This window comes from Coturnix japonica, chromosome 1, assembly GCF_001577835.2.
Source record: "Coturnix japonica isolate 7356 chromosome 1, Coturnix japonica 2.1, whole genome shotgun sequence".
NCBI classification, from domain to species: domain Eukaryota; kingdom Metazoa; phylum Chordata; class Aves; order Galliformes; family Phasianidae; genus Coturnix; species Coturnix japonica.
Genome location: NC_029516.1, coordinates 69,243,698 through 69,259,865, shown reverse-complemented (window position 1 = coordinate 69,259,865; position 16,168 = coordinate 69,243,698). Strand labels below are relative to the sequence as shown.

The 16,168-nt window shown below is 46.7% G+C and overlaps 1 protein-coding gene across 2 annotated transcripts; it reads right to left on the bottom strand.

Moving 5' to 3' along the window:
- Window positions 1-8,361: 8,361 nt before the first annotated feature.
- On the bottom strand, window positions 8,362-15,503 carry TAPBPL (TAP binding protein like). 2 transcript variants are annotated; one of them, XM_015873487.2, is made up of 7 exons: window positions 15,347-15,503; window positions 14,660-14,896; window positions 13,209-13,490; window positions 12,479-12,820; window positions 12,025-12,348; window positions 11,288-11,380; window positions 8,362-10,974 (listed from the first exon to the last, which is right to left on the bottom strand). In XM_015873487.2, the coding sequence occupies exons 1-7, from the start codon at window positions 15,393-15,395 to the stop codon at window positions 10,934-10,936; spliced, it is 1,368 nt and encodes a 455-aa protein (XP_015728973.1). In that variant the 5' UTR covers window positions 15,396-15,503; the 3' UTR covers window positions 8,362-10,933. The 2 variants fall into 2 exon arrangements, with proteins under 2 accessions (XP_015728973.1, XP_015728978.1); XM_015873492.2 differs by having other exon boundaries at window positions 14,660-14,890.
- Between the last annotated feature and the right edge of the window lie 665 nt (window positions 15,504-16,168).

Here is a 16,168-nt window from a genome sequence, read left to right as displayed (position 1 = left end):
GGAGATCGCTGCTCGGCGGCGTCCCGGCGGCCCCCTGGACCCCGACGGGCGCTCGAGGCCACCGCGGTGCCCCCAGCGAGGAGCCGGCAGCCCCGGCCAGGTGGGAACAGGGAACGGCGCGGCTCCCCACCGCCCCCCCGGCGGCGGGGACACGGCGTCCCGGCGGCAATGCGGAAAGCGAGCTGGCAGGGCTGCTCCGAGAACGTAGGGATGGGGCCGCTTTCCCCCTTAAGCTCTCAGCCCGTCCAGGGGTCCGCCAGGGCCAAGCCGTGCCCACGGAAGCGTCGGTGAGGTGCATCGCGGTGCTGTGTCGTGGGGGCACACCGGGATCCTGCGTCCCAGCAGCGCTTTTTGTGTGGTTTTAACTATTGGATTTCACAAAGCCGAGGGAGATGGGGTGAAGTTGGAGTGAGCTTTTAGTGGGGGCTGGGGCAGGGCAGGATGAGGTGATATGCATGAAGGAACATTGCTTTCGCTGGTTCGTTAATGAAGAAATCTCACATCCAGAATGAGCTGGCCCAGACACCGCAGGCAGCACTTATCAGGAACCACATCCCCACTTTTTTCCAAACGACTCAATCTCAAACCATCACCGTTTGAGGCTTTCGCTTCTTTCTTTATGCCTGCCCTCTTTGGGTCAAGCCCTTGTTCCAATTCACCTCCTGCAGTTCCTGGGTTTTGATCCTGACTGGAGCGCGCAGCAGTTTGGTTGGTGACGCGGCCACTTCATGTTGCAACACACCACGCTAGAAAATGGCGAGGAGCAGCACCCTTGTGAGGCTGGTGGAGTGTGCCAGGAGCAGCCCTGTGATGGCTGCGTGCTGCTAACACACAAACACCACCCTGAGCTTCTCCTCACTCCATCACACATCAGAAGCAAACTTAGTTATCTCAAGCAGTTCTGAACATATCATCCGAAGAACAAATTGCAAAGAGTGGAGGGGATGGGGAGAATGAACAAAAATTGTTCACAAATGCCAGTTGCAAATCAGTTCCTTAAGCTCAATACTTTTCTTTTTAGGGGGCAGATGTGAGCTCTTTTCTCTTGTGTTGCTTGCATGCTTTATGCACTTGGATGCACACAGAGAATCCCCACAGGTGCACATCAGTGTTGTCGTTCAGCCTGGTAGGCTTATCCCTTAACCTCTGTGAACATATACAGATGTATAGCAGTTGCAAAGCATCAGCCTTACAGTCAGCACTGGAGCTATAATCTGGGAGCTTCCCGGGGAGTGTGTTTATAACTTGTTTGACTACATTATTGTAATTTCCTGAAGTTATACTCAGTGATGCTAACGGATTATCCATCAGAACTGCATCTGTCTTACTGGAATTATGCCTTAAATACAAAACCAGCCAAGCAATCAACTGAAAATACAACATGCAAACTGAATCCAGGTTGTCTTGTCTCTGAAAGTCCCGCTTTATGGTCATTTAAGCCAGTGATAGTCACAAAACAGCTTAAGCCCCATTTGGCAGAGCTGTGTTTGAAGTGCTTCCCATTGCCCTCTCTCATGCTGGTGAGGTGCTCGGGCTGCTAGATGTTATCTGCTGCTGTTCAGATAGCAGCCCTAAGCAGCCTCAGGTGATCTCCAGTCATTTCAGTCACGTGAATGTCTGTTTGGCCGTGGCTTTGAGAAATTTTGATGCTTTTGTGGTCACACACATGTGCCACAGTGTGACTGACAGCTCACAACATCAGATGAGCTGGACCACTTGAAGAGCTGCTTTCCTACCCAATACAGTTGCCCTTGGGCGTGCACGACTGCAACAGAATATGGATATTGTAAGTGATCAGCTCTGCCTCTGCCTTGAGCTTCCCTCACTGCAAGTGTCTTCTGAGCACTTTGCTCGCCCCCAAGTTTCTGGATGTTTCTACAGCATGGTCACCTATTGAATCAGGCCATGCCAGGCAGAGCAAGTTTTGGCAGTAATCATTATTTCCCGAGCCCCGTTCGGGCTCAGCAGTTACAGGTTGAACGGTCCAAGTCTTCCATTAGGAAAAATGATCTTTCTCTGGGCATGACATACTCTTTTTGGAGGCTTTGATACATCATCTATACACGACCTGTAACCAAGCTTCGAATCCTGGGAGCTTTACACTGAAAAGATCCTTCACTTTTGGGTGACTGAATGCAGGTTCTCTGTTGAGTGGGAAGCATGTTGCTGCTGAGGGCAGTGCTTCTGAATATTGCATCCTTGCCAGCTGAATGCATGACCGCTTTTTATTGCTACTGAGCAACCTCTGAGTAAATGTGAATCATTTTTATGGCATCAAATTTGAAATGTTCCCTTATCAGGTACGTCTCCTATCAGCCCAGGTAGGAATGTGATAATGATCTGTAATGCACACAACATTTTAAAATAGTACAAGCTTCTTGTTATGCAACATGTTGCTACTGTGGTGGGAGGAAAAGGAAGCTCTCTCTACAGTTTGATCTCTATGGATGGACTTGGGTTGCAAGTGTAACACATTTTTGAGCCACTTGAAAGCCTTTAGGTCATTTTAGGGGTATTATTGTATATGTTAGACAAGGCTTTTCCTTGTGCAGCAGGGTGGAAGCAGCAATTATTTCTGGCTTATTTCTGCATTATCTCCAGCTGATTCTATATTTCTACATTAAAACTAGCAACTCAGAGCGTCAAGGAATAGCAGCACAGACGGTGCTGCAAGTTAACTGAATGTATGGGCAAAGTGTCTGGCCAGGCTGGTAGCAGGTGAAGATGGGTAGATGTGAGGCTATGCTTTGTGTTTCTGTTGCTTGTCAGGGAGAAGTTACTTACTCAGGATTCACAGAATCATTTGAGGGAGAGGTGATGATTTTGAAACAGGGTTCTTTAAAAAGAAACACTGCAGAGCAGCCTAATGGGATATCGAGTGCCTTTGTCTTTGCTACTTAATGCAGCCTGCCAGGTGGCAGTGGTGTCTATCCCACATAATTACTGACACCAACAGCAGCAGAAGCATGTCCACATACTCGCTCCCACACCGCTGAGTCCCAGGAAGACTCCTTTCTAATGTATTTATTTCTTACCTTGTAGGAACAAAAAGCAATTCTGCTGATGCAGAAAGGGAGCCTTGTGGGAAAAGCAAAGCAGTAAGTTTTATTTCCTTCTCTCAGAATGAAAGATGGGAGATGATATGGTAGATATCATGAAAATAATGTCGTAGGTCTGAGAACATCTTGTGTATGTAAGGAAATGCATTTATCTTCCTGGATGGAAGGATGAGGTTAGCAAGAGTGAACCCCATAAGACACGTGTGGTTCCTCTTTCTTTGCTGTCCACATGTTGCAGTGTAGTAGGAAGTCTGGAGAGTCACATCCTGCCCTAGCTGACAAATCTGACCTGGCTGCTGAAAACCTTTGTTCTCCCATCTGTTGTCTTTGCTGCAGAACAAGGGATACTGCCTGCTGCAAGCACAGCATCCATTTGCACACTGAAGTAGCTGAATTGCCCAGACCCTGTGGTACCTGAGCCGTGCTGCTTTGTACAGGCTCAAGTCAGCTGCTTGCTGCCTTTGCTGCAGTGACCTGAAAATTGCTGGGCACTGAAGATAGAATTTCCATCTCTCTCTCTGCTGCGTATTTCCTAAATCTGGGGTCACATGTAGGCTCAGCCAGGTTAACAGCTCAATACACTGATCTCATCCAATTGCAAGAGGGCTGACTGTGGGAATGGCCATATGAAAATTACCTCTCACTAGTGTAGGTAAGGCTAATACCTGTCTGAGAGATCAAAACCAGGAAGATCTCTGTTCTGAGGGGCAATCAATCAGTGGGAGATCAAGATAGAGATTCCATGAGATTTTTTTCCCCCCTATTCTCCTGCTTAGCCGAAATCTTTAATTTCCTCATTCCAGCCCTAACAATATGACTATTATAACAACCACCTGACTCCGCAGGCCTGCATCCCCACCTCTTTTGTGATCTCTTCTGCCTGTTCCTGGAAACTTGAAGCAGACACAGCCACCTCAGACCAGTTTTTCTTGACACCTGTTCCTCAGCCAACAAGAATCATGCGGTTGTGCCTTAGTTACACTCTGAGCACAGCACAGCACACGGCACAGTGCAGCAGATTTGCTTGCTAGACACAGATGCTAGCTGCTGCCCACCTGGAGGTTTATTCATACTGGCATTTAAGGCAACCTCATCTGTGTTTACCTCCAGTTTTGACACTGCCACATTTAGTTCTCCAGGTGCCCTTCTTGGTATTTCCACCACAAGGATTACAAGTTGTTTCTGCTTCTTGGCTCTGCTCTGCTGATGATCTGCCTCTGGAAAATAAGCGACTATGCCCTTCAGAAAGGGAAACCACAGGGAATTAAGCCTTTCATTAAGGACATCCACACATCCACAGATCCATTCCTATAACAGTGAGGACAGATCTCACAGACAAATGGCTTGAGGAACCACATGCCATTACACCTTCCACAAAGGGCAGAATGGAAGACATCACCTCCTTTCTCATCTCCTTTGCAGTAGTTCATATGGATTTGACTCATTTCACTGCTTGAGAGGTTTTCTGCCCTCCTAGGCAATATGAACCTGAGAAGATCTCAGTCTAGCAGGGGTGAGGATCTGTGGGTCTCTTTACCCCCTTGTCATGGAACCTAGGCCAAACCAAGACCATGGCAGCAATACATCTCTTGGTTTGGTGCTGTGTAATGCATAGTAATTGATGTAATTGATCTTCTATGGTAAGAACTTAATAGGCTATGGATGGTATTTAATGGGAGGATGCATCAGTGAGAACAGTGTGTATATACATAAATGTATAAAACAAGAGGGGTAAAACAGAAAAGAATAATGAAATCCCTGTTAATTATCACATGACTTCAGAAGTAGTTGAAAAAGTAGAAATGAGAATGTTGTTAAAAGTAGGAAAAGGAGAATGAGATGAATGGAAAGGTAACTAACAGGGGAAAAAGAAGAACATTGTGCCCTCCTTCCCCACCTGGATGTGGTGGAAAGTTTTGCAGGGTGCAGTGACACTGCAGTATAGACTAACAAATTATACAGCTCCCAGAAGATGACTCACTCCAGACAATTCAGAGCACAGGAGGCAAACAGACTGCAGTTAATCCTCAAACCCTTATAACAATGGAGTATTGCTGTTTCTCTTTGCAATCATGCTCCACTTCTTTTTCTCTCCTTGTCACTGTTGGTTTGCCCTATCTGGACCTCTTAGCTCTCCATCAGTGTTGGCCAGTACTTCCCTGCTTTTCATAGCATCACAGAATCAGAATGTGTTTGGTTGGAAGGGACCTTAGAGATATCATGTACTTCCAACCCCCCTCCAACACCTCCAGGGACAGGGCAACCTCGGTTTCTCTGGGCAGCCTGTGCCAGTGCCTCACCTTTCTCAGTTAAAAAGATCTGTCAGTAAAACCAGCAGTCATTGCTTTGAACCACCACTAGTCAGTGTTGTTGTCTCATATTGACACTAGTCGTCATTGTCACCCCCGGCCCCTCCTGCCACCTCTTGTAACTGTATCACTACACCTGCTGAACCTCTTCAGCCTATGTTGCTATTCCCTCTTACATCTCACTCCATCTCAGTGCAACATCCCAACACTTAGGGCCGTAATTCTGTTTTTTGCCACCTGATGGCCTTCACTACTCTTATAGACCCTGCTCTCTACCTTTTGATGTTCTCCAGCTACTTCTTCCCATTCTGCTTTGGCAGACCTTGCCATTTTGACCCCAGCACTAATTCCCTATACCAGCCCCTGCTGCAACTGTTTTCTTCTGGTTGCACAAAAGAAACACTGTTACTTCCACGGGGAAGTTAAGGTCAGGGCGGAAATCTCTGCCTCTCTGCTCCGGTGTGGACTAAACAGACGATCCTGGCAGAACCCATTCTTGTGCAGGGTGGGGTTCGTCTATAAATGCTCCTGACACTGAAGCGGCTGTGAAAAGGCCAATCATCTGATGGAGAGAGCAGTGACTGCAACTGCTGGGAGCAATGGCATTTGTCCAAGGGTTTTAAAGCAACTCGAGAGTACAATAGCTGAGCTGCTCCCAGCATTGTGAGACCCATTTCAACGTGGCACCTGGGGAGGGGAAGGCAGTAAAAGTGATGCCAGCTCTTAAAGACTTTATGGGGGCACTGGGTAAAAATGGATAGCTTCAGTCTATGGAGGTGACTAAAGCATAGAAAGCACATTCATAGAGTTATAGAATTATAAAATCACAGGGTCACAGAACGTCTGAGCTTGGAAGGGACCTTAAAGATTAAGCCAGGAAGTCCATGACCTGAAAATGTTTGCAGGCAGGGAGAGTATTGCTAAGAAGTGTGATATATTTTCCCTGTTCTTCCCCTTCAGCTTGAACTTTCCCCAAGAAAGGAGAGGAGGAGGCTAGAGAAAGAGAAATCAGGAGGAGATAAAATGATTATGGTGATGAATGAGTAAACAGAAGGAGAGGATAAGTTCAAAACATAAAACAGAGCACAGCAACAGTACCCACTGCTTCCTGAAGGCATCTGAGGGTGCCAGGTGGTGGGTGCTGTCTGGGATCCTCTGCAACAGAACAGACAGCAGAAGGGAGTAGAAACATACTGTGTAATTGCCAGGACCACCCTTCAATCAGGAATCCTCCTTCTGGAGCTGCAAATGGCCAGGAACAGGTGGTGGAGGAGGTTCTGGGGCTTCTTGATACTTCAGATGAAGATACCATGAATGAAAAGATGAGGGATGATACAGATGAAGTCTAAGAGGGTCTGGATAAACTGGAAGAATGCCTAAGCTTGGCACATCACTTGATATCTTGTGATCTATCTCCTGAGGACTGAATACATACTTGGATGAATGTGTTGAAGCCAGTTTGCTGAGTTTTTGGATTTTTGGACGTAGAGGTGCAGGCACATTCAGCCAACTGCTAGTGAAGAGGACAGCAGCAGTGACAGAGAGGTGTGTTTGTGTCAGCACCAGGAATGTAAGTGTGGGTGGCAGACCTCTCCTTTCTCCTGTTTCAGGGTTTGTTGGGGCAGGGTATGAGAGAAGGAGCTCCTTATGCTGCAGACATTGCATCCAGATGTGGACATTCCTCTGCTGTCCACTGCTGGGGAGTGAGAGATTCACTTCACATGCCTGCACACTTGTACCTGACTCTGCAAGAATTCCCTGTTGGCTGTTTCCTCTGGGCACAACTCAGCCCCATACTGCCTGGGCTACCATTGGCCTCATCATGGACCACTACCATGAATTTCACCAAGAACTACTGGCAACTGCTTCTGGTCCATAAAACCAGGCTGAAACCATCCATCCACACTGCAGGTGGGCTTTCAGAGCTTCTCAGTCAGATTTTCAACTAGAGGAACATCTGTCATTTTCAGTATCTTCTTACTGAAGGAGGTATATTGGGAATCCACCTTCATGTTGGTGGTGGGGATCTGCACTATTTTGTCTGGGACACAGGGTAGAGAATGGTTGTAACAGAGCTGGAGAGGCAAGACCAACCCTTTCTTTCTCTCTCTCTCTCACTCCCTTTCTTTCTTTTTCTGAATGTATGAAATACTACAAGAGATTCATAACATATTGTATCCTTGCTTCCATCAGTGTGCTCCAGATGGAGGTCAGGCCAGAAAAAGTGATCAATGCAGAAAACTGGTTAATGAGAAAAGCAAACACACAGTGCTAGTGAACGTGTGTCTCTGACCAGCATTTCACACTCTTCCCAGAGAAAAGCTCGAGGGCAATGTTCCTACAGGCCAGTTCTGTGAACAAGCTGCCAATTTATGGTTGTGAGATGGTCTTCTCTACATACAGAGCTACCCAAAAAGAACTGTGAGGACTGCGATGCCAAGCTCTTGAACAACATGGAATATGTGATTGATTGATTGATTTCTGTACGTTAGGCCCTTTGTTATAAGTCTGTGAGAGGTGCAGCTTACTGGTGGAATGTGAAGCTTCTCAGCCTGAGCTCATGGTATCAAGGTGGAGATAAGGTTTATGAAGGCCAGTTGTCCCCACTGCAGGGAGCTGTATAATCATAACACTTCAAGCACAAAAGAAGGATTCTTCCTAGTCAGATGTGTGATGACCTTGATGATTACAGGTAAGGACATGCACAGCCTGAGGGCGAGTGGACTCCTGGTATTTTCAGAGATGTCATTCTCAGATGTTTCAAGAGTGACATCTCTTGGTTGAAAAAGCAACCCTTGTTCATCCTGTCCTTGCTGTGGTGCCTTAAAACAGGACCACTGAATTCCAGTGGTGTGTGTGACAGGTGACCACTCACATATGTTGTCTGCCATATTCCAGAAAAGGGCTTTGACTCAGCAAAGCACCCGCTCTGTGGTCTGGCCCTAGAGAAGCAGTGTGTCCTCACTTGCTCTGAATGATGATATGCTGCCAAGTGGAAGCAAGCTCAGAGTTTATTTAAACACTTTACAGATGCCTTACCGTTGACGCACGTTTGCTTTGAAATGCATACCAGCCAAAATTTAGCTACTTTCATAAGGTACATCCAAACAAATGTAGTTAGACTGCTGGATCAACGTTGCTACCTTAAACTGTTTGAGCAGAGGGATAACTAAGGAAAGGGTATTAGGGTATTAGGGCTGTTCCCACTCAAATGATGGCCAGGCTCAGGTGCTCTTACATGGGTAATAACAGGAGGAGCTGGAGGCAATTGTGCGATCAGAAAGCTATGAGCTATGATATAGTTGCCATCACAGAAACATGGTAGAATGACTCACACAGGTGGAGTGTTGTGATGGATGGCTACTGACTTTTCAAAAGAGATGGGCAAGGCAAGAAAGGCGGTGGTGTAGCCCTCTATGTTCAGAAAGAATGTGAATGTATGGAAATCAATAATGGTAATGATGGGGTTGAGAGTTTATGGTCTTTGGAAGAGTGGGCAAGATATACATAAGGATTACAAGTACCTAGTGAAGCTGTGCAGGGAGAAAATTAGAAAGGCCAAAGCTGACCTAGAACTGAACTTGGCCACTATGGTGAAGGATAAAAATATTTATATAAATGCATCAACAACATGAGGAGGGCTATCTCCATCCCTTCTTGGATGCTGAGGGCAATATGGTGACCAGGGAATAGGATAAGGCTGAGGTACTTAGAGCCTTCTTTGCCTCAGTTTTTAATAGTAAGACTAGTTACTCCCTGGGCACACAGCCCCTTGTACTGGTAGATAGGGATGGGGAACAGAATAGGCCCTGCATAATCCATGATGAGATGGTTTTGGACCTGCTCTGAAAGCTGGACACTCACAAGTCCATGGGGACAGATGGATAAGGGAAAATGGCCTCGAGCTGTGCCAGATTATGTTGGATATCAGGAAAATCTTTACAGAAAGGGTAGTTAAGCATTTGAATAGGCTCCCCAGGGAGGTGGTTGAGTCACCATCCCTGAATGTGTTTAAAAACTGTTTGGATGTGGTGCTCAGAGATATGATTTAGCAAAAGATTGTTCAAGTTAGGGTACTATGTTTAGGTTGTGGTTGGACTTAATGATCTTGAAGGTCTTTTCCAACCTGAGCAATTCTATGATTCTATGAAAAGAAGGGCAAATCACCAGCTCTCATTCCATACCCAACAAAGACATTTGTTAAATTAACAGATCAATATCTCTTTTAACTGAGGTCATTAACTGGTTTTGATTAAATGACAGTAATCTGGTCTTTATTTGAAGATCTCGTGATATAGTCTGCCATTTTTGCTGATAGGCAGCAAGGAAAATCCTCTTCACCACTGTGTATATTTTATCTTATCCTAGTTGGAACATGCCTATATTTAACTTGCAGCTGTTGGTTCTCCCTGTGCCTGTATCTGCTGGTTGTTCCATCGGTGCCCACACTTAGTGGTGTAATTAAGGGAAACAGTCGTAGTAAGGTCAGAGCAGTGTCTCAAAACATGAGAGTTCTCTCTGAACACTGGCACCACATGCTTTTCCAGTATCTTGGGATTCCCTGAGTATTCTAATATACCAAAGTCAATCGGACCAGACACCTTCTCAGCCAAAGCTTTTATAATGCTGAGATGCAAATTATCTCAGCCTATTGATCTAAAAATGCTTAAGCTTAATTGTTACCATTCAAAACACTCCTTATTCTGAAAATACATCCACATCTAATCTGAATATGTGATTCTATTTTAAAGACATTTGATTGTGCCTGTATTTTTCCCAACAGCAGAACCACAGATCTCTATTTGATAAACTTCAATCTATTTTTTTTTTTTAAATTAAAATTTTATTGTAGCTTTCCATGGGAGAACTTTCATCATCTTGTTCTGACTGCTGGACTTGCAATGTAAGCAACTTGCTCAGTTTGAAGATTAACCAGTTTTGCCTACACATTTGCCTGGCTCTATGGTTAAAACACACACACATACACACGTACATAAATATATTCCTTAAAACCTTAAAGCATTAAGAAAATATACCTATATACATCTACAGCTATGTGTCTATACACAATGTATGTAAATTAACTGTATAACTATTTACACCTACATCTATCTATACAGACTCACACATGTACAGTAATATAAACACTTATCTATATGCAGCATCCCAGCAGGGCTGAGGCTGTCAGTGTTGTTCTGAGGTGAAAGCACAATTTCCTGTCTCTCTTCTCAGACTCCATCCTTGAATGGGCACTCGGCTCCTCCAGCTGGGTAAGCCCCTTCTGTACTAACCATTATCTCTGTCAGTACTTGGACAAGACTGACTCTACTAAGCAGGATGCAGAACAGGCTCTGCAGGGCAGTGGACATGGCCCCACACTGCTGGAGTTGAAGAAGACTCTTGGCAGTGCTCTGTCATATGGTTGATTTTCAGACACTCCTGTGTGAAGCCAGGAGCTGCACTCAGTGATCATTATGGGTCCCTTCCAACTCAGGGTAATGTGTGATTCTATGATTCTAAGAGAAGAGAGACAGTGGAGGGCAGGTGGCTGACATGAGCCTTCTTCTACTCTGAAGATGTTAGAAGTTGTTCAGGCATTGGTTCAGCTGAAAAGGAAAGAAATAAAGGGAAAAAATTATGAGTTTCATAAATAACAAAGCGTACAGACCATTGCCCCTGTGCAGGGATCCACCAGAAGCAAATGGGGAAGAGCATTTCAGCCCTGCCATGTTCAGCAGCACTGGGAGGATCGCAGACCTCCAGCTATGGGATTGTACCCTTGCACACTACAGAGCAGGGGAGGAAAGGGAGCAGCAGCCACAGGGCTGCCAGACCATGGCATTGAGCTGCCAATGCCAGGAAGATGTTGCTTGTCCCATCTCCCACATCAGGGAAATGGCTCAGGGCTTCGCCTCCTACCTGGTCTTTTCCTCCTGAGCACAACAAAGAGAACAAAAACGAAAATGGCAGTGGCAATGGCTCCCCCCACCAGTCCTTCCATTTCCATACGTTCTGTAGGGGAAGAAGAGGATCAGAGATGTCACATGCACTTGAGCAGCCAGTGATTGTCGCAGCTCATCAAACTCCCCGGCATCTGACAACACACACTCTTGTCAGCTATGTCACAAAACACATGCACTAAGGCCATGAACACAGGGCCAAGATATATTGGGTAGACAGATATCTGGTAACTTGTAAAATGACAGCATTGCTTGTTTTTCCCTGATGGGTCAGGAGAAAGGAGAGCAATCTCCTGCTGGGGAGGAGAGCAAGAACACTGACAGCACATCAAATCTAAAGGGGAGCAGCACTTTTTGCAGTGCTGGGAGTACAGCTCCCCAGCAGCTTCAGCCTCCAGTTGAACAACGAGTCCAGCTGGATGTCCAGCTCCTTGGGCATGGCTGTTCTCTTTGTCTCTGTCCAAGTGCTCTGTTTTTAGTCATAATATCTCTCATCCCTTGTAGGAAATGAAGTAATTGCTGACCCAAAATTTTTAGGCTAAGGGAGTGAAAGGGAAGAGAGGATGGGTACAAGAGGAAAGCAGGGAGAAGCAGGCGTGTGTGGCGCACCCCAGAGATTTTAGTCCTTGTTATGGGCAATGAGGTGGCAGCAGGTGTTGGCAGGATGAAGAATATGTCACTTGACTTGACACTCACCTGGTACCATCAGATGAGTGCTGATGGAGATGGGAGCCTCCAGAGCCACATGTGAAACATGGCAGGTGTAGGTGGCTGGAGCCTGCACTGTGGCTGAGCTGATGCTGAGGTAGGAGGTGACGCTGTAGGTGCCATCTTGGCTTTGCCGGTGACTGGAGAAGCGTGTGTTTGACAGATTGATTTCTACCTCATCCTTTGGAGTCTTCTGTGTCCAGGTCACGGAGACATCCAGGGGGTAATAGCCAGCAATGATGCAGGTCAGAGTAATGGTCTCATCTCTCTTGAATGACACCTCTGTTGGAAACACACGAACTCTTGGGGGCTCTGGAAGGAAACAGACAGGGAATTGACTGGGTCAGAAACTGAGAAGGGAACACAGATGGCAACCACCCACAAGCTGTCTGTGACAGTAAGTACTGGGAGAAACAGGTTGACCTTTCAGTGCCTTCCTTACCAGCCACTACCAGCTGGATATTGTGTTGGACTTGGTGCTGTGCTGTGGACACCAAGCAGATGTATGTTCCCTCATCATCCACGGCTGTTTCCTGCAAGGTAAGCGTTGCGTCCCCATTCTGCAGCAGCTGCTCCACATCTACATGGACTTTTGGCTGCGCTGTCAGGTCTGCATTCTCCACATGGTATCGGAAAATGCTGCGACCTCTGCCTCGGTGCTGCCTCCTCCATTCCAGGGAGGACAGTATGAAGCTGGGAGCCAAGGCAAAGTGACAGTCAAGGATGATGGAGCTGCCAAGACGTGTGCGCAGGGAAGTGTTGTTTGATGATGATTGAAATTCCACTATAAACAGAAAAGAGGATTACAGGCAAGCAGTGAGTTAAACTGAAGTAGCAGTGAGTTAAACTGAAGTAGCAGTGAGTTAAATTGAAGTGGGTAAAGAAGGCATTCTGAAGTGGGAGGTGTGAGCAGTGACATCCTCACCCCAAGCAGGCCCCTTGTGTGATGATTCAGGGGCCACCTGGGCAGAAGAGCTGGGAGAAAGCCAGCCCTGTGGGGTCAGCAGGGTTAACAAACAAGTGGACACCAAGTACATGCTGTGGTCTTGAAGGACCAAACACTTGTTTGAGTCTCCCTGGAGACCTTCAGAAGGCACTTGAACATGGCCCTGGGCAACCTGCTCTGGGTGTCCCTGCTTGAGCAGGGTTGGGATCCCAGGCCACCTGGTCACCTGTCATCAGCAGAGTCCCCTCCTTGCTCATTGGAATCCTCAGCTTTGGGTGCAGTGTCACATCGTGTCCCTCCTCCTTCTGGCTGCTGCAGCTGGGCCCCCTGAGCAGCAGGGCAATGCTGATCCCACTGGAGAGCTGAATGGTGGCCAGGAACCAGGAGGCAGGGCAGAGACCATCGCCCTCTTGCTGAAAACTATAGGGGGAAAGCTCACAGCTCACTTCCTCCCCATTGCAATCTGCATGCAGCAGGACCTCTGCGTATGGGATGGATACTAGCTGCACTGTGAGGAGAGAGAAGAGATTTAATTGTCTGGATCTGAAAGGAAGACAGAGCAAGCTGATAAGATGAGAAACACCATGCACTACAGGGTCAGTCAGAACACAGAAATGCAAGGCTAAGTTTATCAAATGGAGGTCTGTAAAGAATATTAGGTCATGTTTGCTGTGGTTGCTTTACATCACTTAGTCTACTAGCTGTATTTCACCCAGCACAGGGTTTACTGTGTGCAAAGGAAGCTGTTAGAAAAGGGGAATATGCAAAACAGATTCCCTTCAGCCGACTCAAATAAGTTGTATATATGAAGTAACCAGTAAAGTTATTCTTTTAGGGTCTGAATGCTTTTTAGTCAAAGCATGTAGGCATAAGCACCCTATGTGACCCCCATAAGTGATGCATATGCTTCCCACTGACATCACTGGAAATTAACTTAGTGTCTTCTGTACTTGAAAGAATTACAGACTATCCCATGAGGCCTCCCCTCAGCCTCCTCTGCTCAAGGCTGAACAAAGCATGGGGACCTCAGCTTCTCCTCATGTTTCTTCCCCTCCAGACTCTCCACCATCTTTGTAGCCTTCCTTTGGACCCTCTCTTATAGCTTTATGTCCATTTGAAACTGTGGTGCTCCAACCTGCACCCAGTGCCTGAGGTGAGACTGCACCAGTGCAAAGCAGAGCAGGACAATCCCTTTCCTTGCTCAGCTGGCAGTGCTGGGCCTGATACAGCTCAGGGTACAGCTGGCTTTCCTGGCTGCCTGTTGACTCATTTTCCACTTGTTTTTGACCAAGACCCTCAAATCCCGAAAGCTGTACATGAGCCAGTAGTGTGCTCTAGCAGCCCATAAGGCCAGTGGTATCATGGGCTTCCTCATGGGGGAATTAATTGACACACTTCCTCTTCATGTGCACTTCCATGTCAGACACCATTTTATCAGACTGCTCCTCTGCTGCCATCTGTCACACAGCAACAAAATGTCATGGAACATTGGTGGGAAGGCTCAGGTTCTACTGCTATCCCATCAACATGTGCCTCTGGGCCAGCATAATAAAACAGGAGGCGTTACTTGTGCAGCAGTCCTTGTAATGGTCTAATTTCTGCTTAAAAATCCTTTTGGAAAAGCCTGGAGCATGTCAGTGGTCGATGTCCTGGAGGCAGCTCTGATGCCTCACTCACCTGAGGCTTCAAAGATGATGGGAGGAGAGGAGCTGTGGTCTTCCTGTGAGATCTCATAGTCAGTTACATCTCCCAGGGTGCCATCATCTGTGATGCTGAGTCCCCTCAGCACCAGGGTAGCAGGATGCTGGGAGCCACCAAAAGCTCTTGGCAATCCTCCTTCTCCCACATAGGAGCAGTCAAGGACAATATCCACCTTGCGGAGCCCAGGCACTGGTGTGGGGTCTTCCACTGTCCCTTAGGAGAAGAAAAAGAACTGGTACATGAGCTGCTTTAATCATAGAATCATAGAATTGAGACATTTACAGGTCATCTAACTCAACCCCCCTGCAATCAATAGGAGCACCTACAGCTACATCAGGTTGCTCAGAGCCCCATCCAGCCTGACCGGAGGGTGTCCAAGGATGGGACTTCCACCACCTCTCTGGGAAACCTGTTCCAATGCCTCACCATCCTTCTTGAAAAAAAACTTCTTCCTTATATCCGATATAAAACTGCCCTCTTTTAGTTTGAAACTATGTCCCCTTGTCCTGTGGCAACAGAACTGCTAAAGAGTCTGTTCCCTTCCTTCTTACAGCCCTCCTTCAGATACTGGAAGGCCGCAATCAGGTCTCCCAGGAGCTTTCCCTTCCCCAGGCACTGCAGCAGCAGCAGTGTAAACACAGCCCCGGCTCAGCCCCAGCTCACCTGCCAGCACAGGCAGCATGCAGCAGCACAGAATTAGTGCCAGGATCATACTGCTCCTAAAGAGGGGTCCAAAATGCTCAGAAAGAGGAGCTGGAACCAGGCTCAGCCCCAGGTTTCCGGCAGCAGCACGCTTTTAATTTCACTTTCACTCTGGAGAAGCAAAAGGGAAACACAATCCTAGCAAATCTGAGCCTGTTAACTCTATCTTTACCAAGCACAGGGGACTTAGCAGGAGGGCTTAGGCAGGAGGAAAGTGGAGTGGGAGGAGCACCCCCAGAGCTGCATGTTCCGCTGGACATCTTCCTAAGTGCTATGGCAACCTCCTTAACATCATCCTTCTGCACACAGCCCCTTATCTCCCAGCTTGACGAGCACCCAGTGAGGGCTGTAATGGTGAAGAAACTGAATATGAGAGAATGAAACTACCTGTTGCTGATACATAACCATAGTCTTAAACCAACGAAATTATACTGAATAAAGGAGCAAACAAAAAGAGAGTAGTGACTGTGAGAATACAGGCACTACCATATCTGATCTAGAAAGCAAAATCTTTCCATATTTAGAAATAAAGTTATGTAATGGAACTCTGAAAACAAGATAGGATGTGGATTTTGATGCATTCTTTAACCGTAATCAATTTTATTTTTGAGAAAGCAAGAAGGAGTTACAGAGTTCTGCAAAATAACAAACACCGTTCCCATAAACTTCACCTTATCTGTGTTTGCTCAGTTTTAAGAACTGGGAACCTGACAAGTAATTCCTTATCCCAGTCTGGACCGGTGTGTCAGGAGGTGACTTACCCTTGCACTCCTGAAAAAATAC

Excerpts from the sequence above, each read along its gene's own strand:
- TAPBPL (XM_015873487.2), bottom strand. The coding sequence starts at position 15,395 with ATGATCCTGGCACTAATTCTGTGCTGCTGCATGCTGCCTGTGCTGGCA. Across the intron at positions 11,381-12,024 it reads CACTCATCTGATGGTACCAG|AACGTATGGAAATGGAAGGA; the intron begins GTGAGTGTCAAG and ends CTTCCCCTACAG. Across the intron at positions 10,975-11,287 it reads GCTCAGGAGGAAAAGACCAG|CTGAACCAATGCCTGAACAA; the intron begins GTAGGAGGCGAA and ends TTTCCTTTTCAG.